The sequence below is a fragment of the Vidua chalybeata genome, chromosome 3 (genome assembly GCF_026979565.1).
Source record: "Vidua chalybeata isolate OUT-0048 chromosome 3, bVidCha1 merged haplotype, whole genome shotgun sequence".
NCBI classification, from domain to species: domain Eukaryota; kingdom Metazoa; phylum Chordata; class Aves; order Passeriformes; family Viduidae; genus Vidua; species Vidua chalybeata.
Genome location: NC_071532.1, coordinates 109,920,280 through 109,939,415, shown reverse-complemented (window position 1 = coordinate 109,939,415; position 19,136 = coordinate 109,920,280). Strand labels below are relative to the sequence as shown.

General features: G+C 50.7%; 1 protein-coding gene across 2 annotated transcripts; it reads right to left on the bottom strand.

Moving 5' to 3' along the window:
• Positions 1–3,461: 3,461 nt before the first annotated feature.
• Positions 3,462–17,928, bottom strand: PAQR8 (progestin and adipoQ receptor family member 8). Of its 2 annotated transcripts, none has more exons than XM_053938498.1 (2): positions 17,849–17,928; positions 3,462–8,227 (listed from the first exon to the last, which is right to left on the bottom strand). In XM_053938498.1, the coding sequence occupies exon 2, from the start codon at positions 8,188–8,190 to the stop codon at positions 7,132–7,134; it is 1,059 nt and encodes a 352-aa protein (XP_053794473.1). In that variant the 5' UTR covers positions 8,191–8,227; positions 17,849–17,928; the 3' UTR covers positions 3,462–7,131. The 2 variants fall into 2 exon arrangements, with proteins under 2 accessions (XP_053794473.1, XP_053794474.1); XM_053938499.1 differs by lacking the exon at positions 17,849–17,928 and adding an exon at positions 17,784–17,842.
• Positions 17,929–19,136: the final 1,208 nt, after the last annotated feature.

Here is a 19,136-nt window from a genome sequence, read left to right as displayed (position 1 = left end):
GTGCATATTTGCTTTGTTCTCTTTATCACCACTACACCAGGCAAGCCAGGCTGGGATTCAAGGGCAGGCAGCAGATCCGAGGGTTTTCTAAGCAGAAGTTAAGCGAGGAGAATTGCAGCCAGACCATCTGTCTGAGCATGGTGTGGGAGAGAGAAAAAAGCCAGACGGTGGGAGATAAAGAATGAGGCTGATGAGCTTAGAAAGGAAAACAATGAGCTGAAGGCCAAGCAGGGCGAGAAGAATTGAATCTGGAAGACAGCAAAGCTGTTGGTGTGATGGCTGACTTAGACCCAGGAGCAGGACCCTGATCAAGCCCTCGCTCTGATTTTTCAAGCTGAAATATCCAGGCAGCATTTAACAGGGAACGGGGCCTGTCTCAGAGAAGGAAACTCGCCTCCGTGTGCTAAGGATCAACCCCAAGGACAGTAAATGCAAATTTGTGACAAGGCTGTGTGGCAGAGTGCCTGGTGCACACCCTGTAAAGATGACAGGCTAGGCATGCTCAGCCTGGAGAAAAGAAGACTCTGGGAAGTCCTTGGAGTCCTTTCCAGTGCCTAAAGGGGCTCTGAGAGAGCCAAAAAAGGGATTATTTACAAAGGTATGCAGTGACAGGACAAGGAGCAGTGGTTTTAAACTGCCAGAGGGCAGGGTTAGATGGGATATTGGGAAAGAATTCATCCCTGTGAGGCTGGGGAGCCCTGGCACAGGTTGCCCAGAAAAGCTGTGGCTGCACCATCCCTGCAAGTGTCCAAGGCCAGGTTAAGCAACCTGGTTTAATGGAAGGTGTCCCTGCTCATGGCAGGGGTAGGGAATGAGATGGTCATTAATGTCCCTTCCAACCCAAACCATTCTGGGATTCCACAGAAGGAAGTAGAAGAAAAGCCATAGCAGAAGCTGGTGTTTAGTAATAGTGACTGTAAAGCAGGAGAGGAGAAATGAGGAGTTAAAGTTAAGATCTAGATTAAGCTTCATCTTTGACAACTTCTGTACAGACAAGTCTGACTTGCCAAGGTTAAGATGAGTCTTTTTAGCTTCCCACATCCCTGCTATCTACTCATGAAAGGCAAAAGGAATTCTTTATCGGGCTCTGCTTTCGTGGCAGTGGAGGACACAGATGGAGACAACTCGCCCTCTGGTGGGTGAAGACATAACCTGCAGAAGCCTTGGTCTGCGTGGTATATTAAGAAGTAATAATTAAAATTACTGGTTATTGGAAGGAAAAACAGAAAGGCATTCTAGAGGTTTTAAGTTCTGAAATTCAGAATAAATTGATGAATTATGTATGTGATCACACACAACCCTCCCAAATAAGGTTGATGAGTTGAGGATCTAGAGCGGTATAACAGAAAGGGATCAGAAAATCAACAAAACACCATGATGGAGAAATCCCTAAAACTGAGATCCCTGAATCTGGGGAGTCCGTGTGCTGGGGTGTCTCTCTGGAGTGTGTGTAGAGAACATCAGTAGTGTGAGGACTGGGCACGACGAGGCAAAGATCTGGGTGCATCTGCAGGGCCATGATTTGGCTGGGATCAGGAAGGTGTGGTGGGATGGCTCCCACGACCCAAGTGTTGCAGTGGAGGGATACAGACAAGCCAAAAAGGTGAGGAGAGGGAGCTGCCCTTTAGTGAGAGAACAGCTGGAGTGCCTGGAATTCTGTGTGGATGACGAGCCAACGGAGAGCTTATGGGGGAAGGGCTCAAGGAATAACCAGTTTGGGTGATGTTTTACTGGGCCAGTTGCCTCTTTGCAGGCCCTGCTCCTCACAGGGGACTTCAGCCACCCGGATACCTGCTGGGAGGACAAGTTAAGAGGGATGGAGCATCTCCCCTAAGAGGAAATGCCAAGAGAATTGGGATTGTTCATCCTGGAGAGAAGGCTTTGGGGTAACCTAACTGCAGTCTTCCAGTACCTGAAGGGAGCCTACAGGAAAGATGGAGAGGGACTATTTACAAAAACATGTACTGACAGGACAAAGGGGGATGGCTTCAAAGTGAAGCCAGAGAGTAGATTTAGATTGGATATTAGGAAGAAATTACTTAGTATGGAGTTGGTGAGGCCCTGGCACTGGTTGTCCAGAGAAGCTGTGGATGCCCTATCCATAGAAATATTCAAGGTCAAGTTGGATGGAGCCCAGGAGAAGCCTGGTTTAGTGGAGGGTGTCCCTCGCCATGGCAGGGGGTTGGACTGAGTTGATCTTTAAGGTCTCTTCCAACCCAAACCCTTCTATGATTCTCTGATTCCAGCCCAGGAGGCTTCTAGAATGCGGTGCTGGCAACTCCCTCCTCCAAGTGAGGGAGGAGCCGACAAGGAGAGGCGCTTTGCTGAACATCAGACTCACCAGCCATGGTTCACTGGAAATGTGGGGGTCAAAAGCACAGCTGGCTGGTGGAGTTCAGGATCCTGAAGGAAGGGAGGAAGGTAAACATCAAACACTAGACTTCACACTTTGGCCTCTTCAAAGGCCTCTATCTGCTTGGTAGAGTGCCCTGAGATAAGGAGGCCTGGTAGGAGTCATCTCCAAGCTCAAGAACAGTCTAATCCAATGAGCAGGAAGCTGGGCAAAAATGCCAGCAGGCCTGCATGGATAAACAGGGAGCTCCTGGAAAAACTCAAAACACAGAAGTAGTAGAGAGAAGGTGAAAGCAAGGACATGGATGGAAAAGAATACAGACATTATCTGAGTGTGCAGGGATGAGGAAAGGCAAAGTCCAACTGGAATCTGTTCAGGAATGCCAAAGACAACCAGAAGGGTTTCTATAGGGTGACAAAAGGGAGAGTAGGGCAAATGTTGTGGGCCCATTGCTCAGTAAGATGGAGCTGGCTACAGAGAATATGGAAAAGCCTTCTTCACCTCAGTCTTTATCAGCAAGATCAGCCTTCAGGAATCCCAGGGCCAGGACCAGAGGGCACAGGCACACACTGGAACACAGGAGATTCCTCTGAACATAAGGAAACACTTTTTTACTGTGAGGGTGGCTGAGCCCTGGCACAGGTTGCCCAGAGAAGTGATCACCATCTTTTTGGAGATATTCAGAATTCATCTAGACATGGACCTGGGCAACCAGCTCTGAGTGGCCCTGCTTGAGCTGAGGGTTGGACCAAATGGCCCCCAGAAATCTTTTCCAAACTCAGCCCTTCTGTGATTGTGGATGATGAACTAAAATTTCTCTAATCAGTGTCAGGGCAGCTGTTCTGCACTTCCCTTGTGGAAAGGGAATGAAATCCAATAGGTTTCGTGAAACCTTGGGAGTGCTTTGAGATGCACAGATAAAACTACACCTTATTGTTCATTATTGTAATTATTATCTCTCTGTAATTATCATCCCTATTTTTTTCTAATGACTCATAACCTTCTGTAGTTGTGTAGTTGTGCATTTGGGAATTTCACACCACACCAATTGTTTTGTTTTCATAGATTTTTTTTTTCCACTAAAGTTTTTAAATAAAGATCAGTACAGTACAAAGCTTAAAATATTGTCAATGTTTTCAACAATACAAAGTCAGCAGGTGGGAGTTGGGAATGGGGTGGTTAATAAGGAACACTCATATCCTTCCCTGTTTCCCAAAGGAAAAAAATACAAACTCTTTTGTACTTCTGTTTAGTAAGAACAGTGCTTAAAAATAATCCTGTCAGTAAAAGATGTAAATTGCAAGGCACATGAGGAACCTGTCCTTGCCTCGTTACACAAATTAGGCATAAATAAGGCACCTGTCTCCATCCTCCCCTCCTGCTCTGTACACTGAGCAAATCCTGTCAGTGGGAATTGGCTGTTAAGAGCAACCACGGACCATGGAGCAGACAGCAAAGAGGCTGCCCTTGATCCTCAGGCTCCTTCAGGATTAATCCCCAAAAGAAGTAGCACAAGGCACATTGGGATGAATTCTCAGGAGCTGTCCTGGTTTGCAAGATCTGAAGGAACCCGACCTCAGGACCAAAGATTCCTGAGGGAGAGGACTGTGACCTCAGGGATCCCTGAGGGATCTTAGGTGTGATCAACCTTTGGTGGTCAGCTCTTCACCAAGCCTGGTCACTGGTGCATTCTTCCCGGGCATGCCTCCTTAGGAACACCAGGATGGAGGAGACCTGCTCCAAGCAGTGAGCCCAAGGAGAAGGTCCTGGGGGTCTCAGACAAGCTGAGCATTTATCGCAATGGCACTTTGGCTTTTTCCAGATCCATCTCTGGTGTCCTCTGGATCACTGGCAAAGCTTCCACAGCCACTTCCCAGCTGAGACTGCAGCATGTGGAGTCTGCCAGGAAGGCAGCCAGGTGCATAAGGCACAAAGGATGAAGTCTGGGGATGAAGGAAAGAAAGAAGCTGGTTGGAGGAAGAGGAGGATGGAGACAGGGAAGAAGGAAGCTCCAGTGTTGGTGAGCCCCTTGTGACACAAGGGCGCATCCTCACAGCAGCACAGATCTGTATTGTAGATCCCCACTCACTCCACCCATCATCGTAACCAGGAGGTCAGCTCCAGGTGGGAGTGCAGGGCCATGCGGAGATGGGTGTGGCTTCACCTGAGGGGAAATGTGGGAGTGTGCAAAAACACCTCCACTGTCACACCACTGCTCCACTGTCCACTTCTGCTCAGCCAGGAAGGAGAAGATCTGATCAGAAGTACCTTGGCAGAGCCACGTGGGCTCCCCTCCCTGTCCCTGAATGAGATGGAATTACCGTACTCACCCTCCTTCAACAAGGACAGGGCATGTTATCTGTGTTCAAACCCTCAGAGAAGGTGACACCTGGGTGATCCCTTCCTTTGGTACCAGTATAACTCCAGGTAGCAGCAGAGCAGGCTTGCTATTACCAGCCATGCCCAATCCTTCTCCATTTTATTCCAGAAATGAGCTCTGGACCAGCCTGATTTACCTCTGTTTCTGCACAGGAACCCACTGATACCATCCAGCCAGTTCCACATCCAGTGCCTTGTTCTCCCTTACCTACCACAAAACCAAGGCAAATTAGGCTATAAGAAAAAGCTGCTTGCACTGGAAGCCTTTTCTCAGACTGGGAGGAGACCCACAAACAAAGCCAGAGGCCATGGAGGGAGCAGTCCTCAGTGCAGCTGAGGGAGCTGAGCAGCCAGCTGCCATGCAAGGAGGAACCGCTGCTGGCCTTCACTCCAGCCCTTCCCTGCCAGCAGCTGCATTGTCCAAGTGAATTGGCTCAGAATTAAAACCAGCCAAAAATTACTGACATTTTTTCACTAGGATTGGTTTCCCAAAGGTCCCTCTCCCAGCACTGGCTCACTCTGTGGTGAGATGAGCTTCTGTGCATGGGAAGAGGTTTAATGAGGTGCAAGTGGGACCACGCCTGCTTGGCATCTCCCCTGAGGCAGATTTTCTGCTAGGTCAGCATGGCTGTACCATCAAAAACACCCTACAAAATTAAGTAAATAATTTCTAAGCTGAGGCCAGGACTGAGGAGAAAGGGTGGACTTGATGACCTCCTGAAGGCTTTCCTATGACTTCATCTCCTATATGCCAAAATTACTTCCCTCTCCTTTTGTATTTAATTTTCTATAGGGCCATGAGTTCCAAATTTACCTACTAAACACAGGACCAGCAAAGTACCAATCTACAGATCTGTTTTCCACCACCTATTAACAAATCTGTTGTCCAGCCCACCTTGCTCCTGCAGCAGGACAGCACTGTTTCCTTCAGGTTAATCTTAACCCAGCTAGAAGGCTCTGCAGATATAAAATCCTAAGGCAAAGCCTTTCTGGAAAACAAATCCCATGCGTGCGCGTGGAACATGAACAAACACACACACCTCAAGAGCTGAAACACAGATGAAGTGCAGAAATCAGTGCTTGTCCTCACCAACCATATCCCCAACCCTACACTCTGCCTGCTCAGAACCAGCAATCACAATTCATTTGCCTGCCCTTGGGCTCAGTGAGACAAATCTGTGGCTAGGATAGATCCCATGGATTCCTTGGTTTTATCAAGGATTTAAACCTCCTTGGTGGCTCCATTTTCGATATTCCCCCAAGGCAAGCACAGAATACATTCTTCTAGTGGGGGACACAGTAATTCAGCCTTTCTTACCTTGGACAGGAGTGACCCATGGACATTAAGTGACCCTGACTGCTATCTTTGCTACTTCACACAGGAATCACCAAGTCCCAAGGACAAACCCATCCCGAGGCTGTGCAGGACCCTGATGCTGTCACCCTGCTCCTGCCTTTTGCTGTTCCACCTTCATCTAATACTGATAAAAAAATGCCAGAGTCACAGCCCCACTGGTCATAGAACAGCAACCCTGCAGCTTCAAGGCCAGCTTTCCCACAATGCTCACCAAGGACACAAAGCACCATTAGAGAGGAATAAAGACTCCTTCACCTTCACACCTTTTGGCCATGACCACAGTAGTACTGTTGGAGGAGCAGAGCCTTTCCTGTATCAAACAGATCCCATCCAAGTTATTCCACGTTTCATGGACATTGCTAGAGTTTGGTCACACTCCCTAGACAGATGGCACAGATCCAGTTTGTCTCAGAGGACCCGAGGTCATGCCAGGATCTCCAAAGATGTTCTCCCAGAGCTATCCAAGTGACCTGGCATTGACACACTTGACAAGGGGAGTGCAGAGAGAACCTGGCTGGAACAGGAAAAGGATTCTAGCAGCCACGGTGCCACATGTGCCCTCACACATGAACCCTAGAAACACAGACTTCCCAAAACCTTCCTACTGCCTTTGATAGGAACAGTTCTCACACAGATATGGCAAAACCCATAGAGGTCATCACATCCAGCTGTGGTCCTCATGGTGTTGTGAGCCCTGGCACACCCTTCTGCAGTCCCACAGCCTCCAGGCTGCCCTCCCTGACCTTCAGCAAGGTCTCACCCACAGCTCTACCACAATGAACAAAGAACCTCTGCCTATTTCAGCATCCTTGGTTCAGTGACTTTTTCTGGCTTAAAACACTCCATGTCCCCCCCCTCAGATGGCAACAGGCAATCCCTGCTGTGAAAATGCATCCAGCATGAAGTGTCCAGCCCTCCATCTGAATCCAGGGTCCTGGTTAGTCACGGCGTGTTAGGCAAGTAAGACAGTCATGTCTCTAGTATGTTATGCCCTTTTTCTTGATTTTCTCTGGTGATGTCATGCCTGTCATGTCCGTGACTCTCAGGAGTCCTTTTTAGCCAGGCTGGCCTTGATCCTGCATCGCAGGATGTAAGCTGTGATGGCACTGCAGGCCACCAAGCCAAAAAAAGAGATGCAGGAGAGATAAACAGTAAAAGGCCCGTGTCTCTTCAGGAAAATCTCCTGCCTGTTCTTATAATCCAAAAGAATGGCCTCCAGCTGTGACAGGGTGCAGATGGCCAGGAAGGTGTGGAAGATCTGATGGGCATGGCCAACAATATCACAGGAGCCAGGGAAGTATTTCTCAGGGACAGGGCAGGAAAAGAAATAAGCACTGATAAGGAAAAACAGTATCTGGTATGTGTGGTACCAAGCAGCATCCTCCTCACAGCCCCCCAGGTGACACACAACCACGCGGTGAGCCACGGGACTGATATCCAGGATGAAAGCCAGCCCTGCTGGGATCACCTGGCACATCTTCCTCATGATTGGGTAAGGCCGTCGGTACCGGTATTTGGCGTAGCAGCAGCCGGCACAGGACAACCAGCCGCAGAAAGCTGCTGCTGGCAGGAAGAAAAGCCAGAACTTGTCGTACCAAGCTTGGTCAGAGCTGTAGTAGAAATGAGCCAGGGCACTGCCGTACTGGTAGATGCTGACTCCAACATAGTCTACAAAGTAGAAGGTGTAGTGGTACAGCTCTGACTTGGACTGCAGCAGGTGTGCCAAGAGGCTGCAGGTCAGGTAGGTGACAGAGGAGAGGACAAAGATGAGCAATGGCAAGGACCACGCATCCACAGGCAACTGCTCGGCCTCCACAAACGTCTTGAACCTCAGCAGCACGGCCAGTGCCGCCAGGAGATGAGTCCACACGTTGACCACCTCGTTGTGCTTCTGGAAGAGGCTGAGGAAGTAGTAGCGCCAGTCCTGGCCGGTGGGGCGGTACCCGCTGTGGATGTAGGGCTCGCGGAAGAGCTGCGGCACCTCGCACTCCTTCACCGTGCAGGGCATCTTGGGGAGGCCGTCCTCCAGCAGCCGGGGCAGCCGGCTGAGGTGCTGCCCGCTGAGGGACAGCGTGCTGAGCCGCTCCAGGATGGCTGTCATCCTTCAGCCTCGCACCAGGGAACGTCGTCTTCCTGCCCTGCGGGGATGGGAGAAAGAGGAAATGTTAATGGTGGTGCACCGGGGAGAAGAGCATGCTGCCATTCCCAGTGGGATTAACCATGGCACCATGGAGATGCTGGCCCTTAGAGCAGCTACCAGTGCCTAAAGGGGCTCCAGGAGAGCTGGAGAGGGACTTGGGGGAAGGGCCTGTAAGGACAGGACATGGGGCAATGGCTTCCCACTGCCAGAGGGTAGGGATAGATGTGATATTGGGAAGGAATTCTTCCCTGTGCGGGTGGTGAGGCCCTGGCACAGGTTGCCCAGAGAAGCTGTGGCTGCCCCTGGATCCCTGGAAGTATCCAAGGCCAGGTTGGATGGGGCTTGGAGCAACCTGGGATAGTGGAAGGTGTCCCTGCCCATGGCAGGGTGTTGGGTCAAGATGGTCTTTCAACCATTCTATGATTCTGTGAATATTGTTGAGTTTAAGAGTACCAGATCTCCTGAGGAGTTAAGAGAAGGGACTCCCAGATTCCCAGGGGTATCTGTTCCCTGACCTAAATTCAGCACAGAGGGGGATGGCAGAGCCCTGTCCCTGCAGGTCAGCCTGCATCAGATGGGCACGGCAATGTCACAAGCCTGCCCTTCCTCCCCACTTCCTCAGGCACTCAGCTTGGAGCGTGTTCAGGAGCCACAAGCTGCCAACAAGGGGCTGCAGGAAGCAGTTAGTTGGCAAGAAAGCATCTGATGATTTATGAAGGTGATGTTTCACCCCTTACCCCAGAATAAAATGCTCAGGGACAAAAGTGGGATATAAATTACTCATCTAAGGGATAAACAGCTTGTCCACACATGAGTTAAGAGGGTCCCAACCAAATCATGGAGGTTGCAAAGAAACTCAACATTCCCTGCCAAGCAACTTGCCAATGGGTTACTGTAGTGAGTATGGCAGAGGGAGAAGTGGAGAAATCCACCATCCCAAACCTGCAGCCCTCATCCCTCCACAAATAAGAAGCATCAGGACTGAGAGGGACTGAAGAAATTAGAGGCTTCACATCCAAGCTGGCTGCAGTTTGGGTACAGCATTAGAGCTTTGGGAGCATCCATGGAGCCAATGCTGAGGGACTGCCAGAGAAGTCCCTGGATGCTCAGAGCAGCCAAACCCAGTGCTGGGCACTCCTCTGCCTGCTCTGCTCCTTAGTAACCTCCAGACTTGGCAAGATTCAGATTCAGAGCACAGCAGGATCCTAATGTGTGGAGAACAACTCTTGGCATTAAATTAATTCCCAATACCCCCTGTTTCCCAATAACCTAGATATCTCTCTTCCCTGCTGGTGTTTGTGTCATACAAAATAGAGGAGAATTCATCACAAATGCCCATGTTAAACTAAAATTGGTGCTGATGGGGCCCCACCAGACTGTGCAGGGCTGTGGTTACTCCTGTGAAACCAACACACACAGGTTTGCAGAAGCAGAATCTGTCTCCTAAGCCTGCATACAACTGGAGGTGTGGGGGATGGAGGTAGCAAAAAAAAAAAAAAAAAAACAAAACAAAACAAAACAAAAAAAAAAACCCAAAAAAAAACAAACAAACAAAAAAAAAGGAATCACAAATAAGTATTTTTACTGAGTGTGGAAAACAGCCAGTTTTTCTCCTGTTACATGAGATACCAGCTGTGTCCAGTGGTGAGACACCAACAGTTTGTGTGGGCACCTGGTCTAGTGAAGGTGTCCCTGCCCATGGCAGGGGACTGGAACTAGAAGAGCTTTAAGATCCTTTCCAACCCAAACCAGTCTGTGATTCTGTGATGGGAGACCCCTGCTAGGCTGTGACACAGAGGACAGGATAGCGTTAAACATCATGAGAGAGTTTCTGAAAGCAAGGAGGTGAGACCTGGCAGTCCCAGGGTGAGACAGCACACAGAGCAAAGTCAGAGCAGACTCTCAACCAGGCAGCAAGTCTCACTTCCTGTAGAAACCCAAAGCATCTGATAAGAAACAAAATATTTTCATGTTGCTTCTGTATTCTAGCAGAGGGGAGCTGTCATAATTGAGTTTCATTTTCCAGAAAATTCTTTCTGCCCTACACTGCCTTGGCTTTCTCCCTTAGCATCTCTCAAAGCTGGAAGTTTTTTTCCTCTGTTTGCCACAGGGGACTTTGTCTGCTGTGTTTGATGGAGCTGCCTTAGCCACAGAAGGCAAAATGGACCCTGGAAATGCTGTTTTAGTTTCACAGATGTGTAATGCTGAAGAGAGCACACTAGCTGAGGAGTTATGTTGTGCACACTCATAAAGACTGTTTCTCTCCTAAGGGTCTGCAGGGTCCTGATCTATGATGGGACATGCAGTTCATTCAGCAGGTTGTGTATCCCTGTGGAGTTACATCCAAAAATTTAGGAAGGTGAGGCAAAATTTGACTTTGGGGCTGTCCTATAAGGGCAAGGTGTGAACAGGAGACAACACTCACTCTGCCCTTTTCCAGTGTACACCTTCTTGTAGCTAGTGGAGTTCATCCATAAATCATGGAATTGTGGAGTGCTTGGGGATGGAAGGGATGTTAAAGATCACCACAATTTAACCTCCTGCCATGGGCAGGGACACCTTCCACAATCCCAGGTTGCTCCAAGCCCCATCAAACCTTGGACACTTCCAGGGATGGAGCAATCACAGCTTCTCTGGGTAACCTATGCCATGGCCTCACCACCCACATAGGGAAAAATTTTTTCCTGCCCATGGCAGAGAAGTTGGAACAAAATGATCTTTCCAACCCAGACCATTCTGGGATTCTATGATTCAATGATCATGACGGCGAGGCAGAAGAAGAAAGGACAATGCTGAAGTTCATTACAACCTGGAGAACACAGAGTAATGCCAGAGTGAACCCCAGCAGAAGAGGAACTGAAAACCTCCAAGAGGGCACAGCTGCAAGCATAGGGCAACAGGGCACAGACCTGCAGAGAGCAGAGTTGGTACTGATCTCCTGTGGAGAAACCTGCTGAAAACTACACATAAAGAGCAAAGGCAACACATGGGAGGGTGGCACTTGAGCCTGGGAATGGGAATGCATGGGAATGTAGTCCATGGCCTGCCTGCTTTGCATGCTGACAAGGGTGTGAGAGAGACAGGCAGTTTCTGTCCCAGGCACAGCCTGGCTCCGGCTTGCACCACTCGTACTCATGCCAGGATTTTGCCAAGGTCTCTCATCCCCAGAGCTCAGTGCCTGCAGCTAGCATCATCTCAGAGAGCCTGGGCACTGCATATCTCCCTGACAGCACAGATTATTCCAGGCAGGCTTTCAGAGCTGGAAAATGCCAGGTTTAAACAGGCTGTGAGGGGCAGAGATTTTCAAAATAATAGTCCGAAATCACAAGAAACACATCTGATACTGGGCTGAACGGTACTAAATCAGGAACCTGGTACCCTGCTTATTTCAAACCTTGTGATATGAGTGAGTGAGAACAAGTTGGCAGCTTCCAGTGATCATGTGATGGGACAAAGTGAAGAGCAATTAACGTTAGAAAAGAGAGAGAGAAAAAAAAAAAAAAAACCAAACAAAAAACACCAACCCAGAAACCCAAGGTCAGCACTGGCTGTTTCACTTTCACAGAGCCCCTATTCTTTTCCCTTCACGGGGGTGTAGGAGCAGCTGAAAGCCACATTCATCGGCGGGGTGTCTCGTTGAGATTCCGTCCTCACTCCCATCTCCGGGGGATTCAGTTATTTTGGCTGCTCCCAATTAACAGCAACCAAGTATCGTTTGTTCAGGGAGGGAGCTGCAAGGCGAGAAGGAGGGCGTGGATGATGGCCAGGCTGGATCATGACATCCACAATAAAAACTCCGGGCACAGGAGGAGAACGATCCTGTTCCAGTTTTTCTCTCTATTTTGAAGAGGGTAATTGGAAACCCGAGCTTTTCCCCAGCTCTTTTGCTTTTTTTTTGCTTTTTGGTCACAGTCTGATGCAAGGGTTTGAATGAGAAAATTTCCTATAGAGTACGGTCGATTTTCCCACCAGTCTGGCCCCCGAGTTCACCGTCTGGGATTGAGGCTGGACCAATGTGATAGATTTACTTGCAGGCTGCTATTCAGGCATCAGAGGTTTACACAGGCTTCCAAAAAGGCAGTAATTCCTGGTAAACAAAGCAGGGAGGACCGGGGGGACTCAGCTTTGGGGAAGTCTTCAATAAATGCATGTCATTTAAAACAAAAAGAAGTAGTGGTTGTGGACAGCATGAAAATAACAGCAGAAGCCAACAGACTGGTTTGGAGAGCTGCAGGTGATTAATGCCTGAATTCCTCTCTTCTGGCAGTTGAGCAAAAGTCCATGGGGGGACTCCAGGTCATTTTGAAGCTTTTGGGGTTTTATTGTGACCCATTCCTACATGGGGTTAACTTTGGTGTCACAGCTCCTAGTGCACCAGGATGGCAGGGAGCAGTTCAGCTCCAGGAGGGCCTGCACCAGGGCTGCACCCAGCTCAAATGCACTGGATAAGCCCCATCCCAAACCCTGTTGTCTGAAGGCTGGTCCTTCCTGAGCACAAACATCTCCTCCTGTAATTAAACCATTCTGGAGGGCTGGAGAAAACTTTGAAAGACCATGCTGGGAGCACAGTGCCAGCTCCTCCATCCTGTTCTTGCCCTGTGTTTTGGAAAGGCCTCTCCAGAGCTGAGAAAATAAGAGACCATGGATTGGCTCAAGAAGCAGTTCCTGTGCAGTCTTGGTATTACCTGCTTCCTTCTGCCACAGATTCAGGTGCCAACATTGCTCCAGACTGCAGCAGGAATACTCAGAGCTCAGATCTCTTCTGTGGGGAGTTACTGGGATTTACAGGTTCCCCTGAGAAGCTGTGGCTGCCCCTGGATCTCTGGAAGTGTCTAAGGCCAGACTGGACAGTGCTCAGAGCAAGCTGGGATAGGGGAAGGTGTCCCTGCCATGCCAGGGGGGTTGAACTGGTAAGCCTTAATGTCCCTCCCAACCCAAACCACTCTGTGATTCCATAATTTGATGGTTTGTGCCAGGGACCAGCCCTGCCAGGGCAGGCAGCAGGATATGAAGGACTTATCTACACTCCAGAATCAAAGAAGTGGAAATCCCCACAACCAGAGAGGAGCCAGGTAGGTGCTTGGGGCTTCTCTAAACTGGGCTTACGCTTCCTCATCTAGGAAATGGGGATATCAGTCCTCACCTGCCTGATGGAAACAAGATATCGTACTCCTAATGCACTGGGCAGTGCTGGGACTACTTAACTGCATTGCACAGAAGATTTTATTTTCCTCAAGGTACCCTGTTAGATCTACATCAGCCCAAGTCCCGTTACTCCTCCCACAGGGACCTGCACAGGTTGGGATGCTCCAGAAGGTAAAAGGTGGTGCCATGTGATTTACTGAAGGGCATGACTTAAAACAACCTGATCTCTTCAGAAAAAAAAGGTCAAAATAACCTTGTGGCAAATTTCAAATAAAAGAAGATGGCTCAAATTCTCCCTTTCTCTATACACAGACACACACAGCGTGCAGCCCAAGCAGGGTTTATCCAAGCTTGTATCCCTCAGGAAACGAACGTCCCGTGATGCTGGGAGACGAGCCATGAAAGCCAGCGGGAGGTGGCAGGATCCCCCACGGAAGCCACGGCAGTGTCAGCTCCCCTGCAATTCCTGGCCTGGCAGCGAGCTGGGCCAGCAGCCAGCTCAGCCGTGCTGGGCAGCAAGTGCCTCTTGACATGGGCTCAGCATTGCCTGAGCTTTGGGATGGGGCCAGGGGATGAGAGCAGTGGAGCCAGCACAGGGAATGCTCTGCTCAGAGGGCACAGAGCAAAAACAAAGCTGCTGGCAAATGCCACCTCCCTGCAGCAAAGCAGCCCAACAAGGGGGGCACCCCTGAGGCCCTGTGGTGTTTGGGGGAGCAAAGCAGGAGAATGGAACCCCAAAGTTAGGAAACCAAAGGTTGTATGAGGCTGGTGGCTTTATTGTCAGAGTCCAAGCATCACGTGCAAGGGGGATGTTGATTTTCACAACATCAGGTTCTCAGAGATCAGCTGGGCTGGCTTGGCCATTCCTGTGCTGCTGCACCCCTCAAGTGAGCGGCCACACACAAACTGTTAGCCAGGAACAACTCCTGGACTGTGCTATCTCCCAAACCATGTTAGGGAATGGCACAGTTCTGGTTTGCTGTGATAGCACAGCTGCAGTTTCCTCATGCCTAACCCAGTTAGAGCTTGGTGATGCTGCTGATAACACAGCCAATAATGCCTGAGGAAGAAAAAAAAACAAAAAAAAAACCAAAAAAAAACAAAAAACAAAAAAAAACCAAAAAAAAAATAAGCACCTGCAGCACTAGTTAATATTCACTAATTCTGTCACACACCCTGGCTGAAAATTCCCTCCTCTGGCAAATCCACTCCCCCATATCAAAATTTGCTCAAGGCCAAGGTAATATTCTGCAGCTTTTCTTCCTGATCTTACTAATCCTTTGCTGTTTGTGCTTTCCTGATCCCTTCACGACTTTCTTTTTCCTCACACAACCAACACAGCACCCAATGCTTTGGGGCTGGATTTCAGGTGGCTGTGAAATCCCTGGATGAGTACACCAGGAATCAAACCAGACCGGGACACAGTCCCAAACTGTAACCATCAGGTTGCTGAAGTGTCAGCATCCCCTGGGCATGGTTTTGGTCCTGCCACCCTCACCAGTCCCTGCCTGCTGTATTCAGCCATGCAGGGATCACTGATGGGCTGGGACTGACCATTTCCATAAACTGGAATTGTGCCAGCAAAGTGCCTGGGGTTTTCCCCCTGCACTGACTGAAAAAGGAGCCTGGATTTGTCACAGTGGCATTCCACTTTCACCTCCCAAATTTCCTTCAGCACTAATCTTCCTTTAGTGCAGATTTAGAACTGGGAACTCCTGCTAGCACAGGGAAACCTCGACAAGCCAGCCAATCCCTCCCTGCTCAGATCCATCTGCTGATGGGACAACTCTGTAACCACCTGCCTGCGGGCAGAGCAACCAAACCAAACTGGCCGTGTGCTGCTTGTGGGTTCAAATCATCCCCAAAAAACCTCTGGGCTGCGGCTGCTCAGCTTTGCTGTCATCCACAAAAGCCTCTTGCACAAAAGCATCATTTTTTTTTAAGGCTGCGGATTTTAGAGCTTTGGTCATTCGAAAAAAATGTATATAAATCATGCAGAGCCCTGCGGCTGCTGCGGGCAGAGAGGAGGCACTGCCAGGGAGAGACTGCAGCTCTGTGCCAACCCCGTGGAGCCGTGAGCTCTCCTCTCCCCTGCACTAAAAGTCTTTGTCCCCATCCTGGACCTCGTCCCATTTAACCCCATGGCCTCTCCCAGCCAGGTTCTAGGTTTGCAGTGACAGAAGTGATGCCCTTCCTGGAGGCTACAAAGCTCCAAGGAAGAGCCAGATGGCAGATTTCCTCCACAAAAGGCATGCAGGCAGTGCTGCATTCACTTGCTTAGAACCCTACCCAATCCCAAGGATATGGTGGGGCTTGGAGGGTGGGAAGGAGATGGGAACAAGCTTCCCCTTACTACCTGGAAGTGTCCAAGGCCAGGTTGGGCAGGGCTTGGAGCAACCTGGTCTAGTAGAAGGTGTCCCTGTCCATGGCAGGGAGTTGGAACTGGACCACCTTTAATGTCCCTTCCAACCCAAACCATTCCGTGATGCTGTGAAGGATGAAGCTTATAAGGTATGGCATCTGTACAGCTGCAGCCTCCAGCAGCCTCCCTGGGCATTTATTCTTCTGAAATTTAATAATGATTGATTGTTTATACAATTAAATGGCCACTGGTCTGACCCCAGAGCAGCGGTTACGCTGTAAACTGGCAGATGAAAAATTAAGCTGGTGCCTGACTCAAGAAGCGCAAGTAGCTGCAAGCTCATGCACGTGACCTGGTGGTGGCACCTCCCTTGTCCCCAGCCTCGCTGGCATGGCCATCCCTCCCTGCCATCCCTCCCTGCATCCACAGGGACACAGCTCTCAGCTCGGCCACAGGCTGCGGCTGCAGCTTCAGCGTAAACAAATAAAAGCAATTAATGTCCAGGAAACAGAAAATCCTGCAGAGTGCAGGGCTGTTAACCCACACCTTCCCCAGCTGCGTGGGAGGGAATGTGCATCTGTGTGGTTTGGCCTGATGAGCCCTGAATGGGTTTCTAGGAATTGTTTGCAGCACATATCACCACAGCACCCCAAGGGAGGAGCACAGTCTGCTGCTAGAATTCAGAATTCACGGCTGCCCGTCCCCTCCCTGCCCTGGCAGAGGGCAAAAACAGACTTCAGACCCACTGGATTCATCCTTTTTCATGACCTTTCCGTAACTTTGCTCTTTTTCAACGACTGCTGCCAGGGAAGCATTACACTCCTCATCCTAATCTGCAGCAGGCCATCCTAGAATCCCAAAATATTTTGGGTTGAAAAGGACCTTAAAGCTCATCTCATCCCAACCCCTCTGCCATGGGCAGGACACCTTCCACTAGACTAGGTTGCTCCAAGCCTCATCCCACCCAAAAATCCTCCAACTAGTGATATTTTAATCATTTCCCAGCTCTGAAGCCTCAATCCCACAACAAGTGCACCTCTCCATCCCATTAAAAACCTGTGTGCCCCTGTGCATCACCTTGGCACATCTAATGGGATGCTCCATACCCAACCTCATGCCAGGGAGAAATTGGTTTGGCATCAAACAAACAACTGTTAAACCTTTACCTGAACTTCTGTATCTATATATTTGTTCAAGAAAACCAGAACTCTTTAAGACTTTCCACAATATTTCCCTCCCCACCCTTGGAAAAAAAAAAAAAAAAAAAAAAAAAAAAAAAAAAAAAAGTGAGATGCTTGTGGTGTTTTCAGCCAGGAAAAAATCCAGATGGGATATAGGGGGGACATGACCCCGAAGCGTCCTGGAGAAGATCAGCAGGGAGCAATCCTTCGGTGACCCTTTGGAGACGCGCCCCAGCTCGTGTCTGCGCAAGGAGCAGGAGGCAGCTCCAAGGCAAACAGCGGGAGCTGGTTCTTCTCCCAGCTCACGGCTGAACTATGCATCTCCTTCCCGTGGCCTCCAGAGCTCCCCGGGTGTCAAAGTCATTAAAGGAAAATCTGCCCTCAGCCATTTCAAACAAACACGGAGGAAAACCACTGCCCACCTCTCTCCTTCAGGAAGCCCTTGAGATACCGGTATCGGGGGAATTTAAGGCAAAATCCGTGTCTCCCTGCTCATCCCTGCCCTCCTTAAGCTCTTCCCCAGCACCCACCTGACCACTGGACCAACCCCGGCTGGATGAACCACAATTGTGCGTGGCACAGAGGGAGAGATCCCGCATCCCTCCGCATCCCAGGGGTGTCTGCAAGCACCAGGCACGGCACACCGACCACCCTCCGCACCCATCCCGGCATCCCGCTTCCCCCGCAGGGAACGATGCTCCCGGCGCGGCAGGGATGCAGGAGCGCTCCGGGAGCTCGCTGGGGACCCTCGGGTGTCGCGGGGGGAGAGGAGGGGACCGCAGGGAGGGGATCGCCCGCAGTGTCCGCTCTCAGTGCCCGCACTCAGTGCCTGCTCTCCATCTCCCGCACTCCATGTCCACACTCACCTCCCGCACTCAGTGGCCGCACTCATCCCCTGCACTCAGTGTCGGCTCTCCCGTCCCGCACTCACCGCTCTCAGTGCCCGCTCTCGCTGTCCCCTCGGTGTCCCCTCGGTGCCCGCTCTCCCCTCCCCTGTCCCGCTGCCGCCGCCGAGTCCCGGCGCCGCCGCCTCCGGGAGCCCCCGCGGCCGCCCCGCGCATGCGCGCCCCGCCCCGCCCCGGGGTGGCCCCGCGGGCCGAGCCCGGCCCGGCCCGGCCCGGCCCAAGCCGGACCGGACAAAGCGCGGCTCAAACCCGCGGCACCACCCAGGTCCCGTCTCCCCAGGGGTGGGTGCAGAGGAGAGCCCAGGGCCGCATCCGGGAGAGGGGTGTAAAGTCACAGACTCACAGAATCGTTCAGGTTGGGAGAGGTCATCGAGGTCATCGAGAGCTCAGAGCACTGAGTGCCACGTCCTGTTGCTCCTTGGACACCGCCAGGGATGGGGACTCCTCACACCTCCTGGGCAGCCCCTTCCTATGCCTGGCCGCCCCTTCCATGAAGAAGTTCTGCCTCGTGTCCAACCTGAACCTTCTCTGGCCACAGCTTGAGGTTCTGTCCCTTGTCCTGTCCCTGTTCCCTGGGAGCAGAGCCCGACCCTCCCCTGGCTGTCCCCTCCTGTCAGGGAGTTGTGCAGAGCCAGAAGGTCCCCCCGAGCCTCCTTTTCTCCAGGCTGAGCCCTCCAGCTCTCTCAGCCGCTCCTCATAGCATTTACAAGTCAGTGCAAGGTGGTAGGGGATGGAAGGGACCTTTGGACATCACCTGATTCAGCCCCAGAGATCACTCTCAAAGATGAAGAAGAATCTACGTTTAAAGTAGGAATCACAGAACCAGGGGCTATGAGTGCCCACTGAAGCACAGGAGATTCCTCTGAAACCCAGGAAACACTTTTTTACTGTGAGGCCAAGAACTGGCACAGGTTGCCCAGCGAGAGATACCTCCATCCTTTGAGATATTTAAAATCCATCTGGACATGGACCTGGGCAACCTGCTCTGTGTGGCCCTAAATGAGCAAGGGGGCTGGACCAGATGACTTCCATGGAGTGGGAGGAACCCCCTGATTTCAGTGCTATGGACATGCAGGTGTGGAGGAGCAGATGATTTTCCACAAGATTTCCAGGCTAAAGGCAGTATGGCCTCAAGCCAGCTGCCAGCACCAAAATTTTTAGGCTCCAGAAAAACAGGCATTTGCACCCAAATGGCCTTTCAGGAGCAGCCTTTGGGCTCGTGAGCTATGCCTGGGAAATGTGTGGGAGAGGCTGATGGATCCTGGATGGAGCTGTGCCAAAGCCACAGTGGTGGGTTCAGCTGTAGGGTCACCG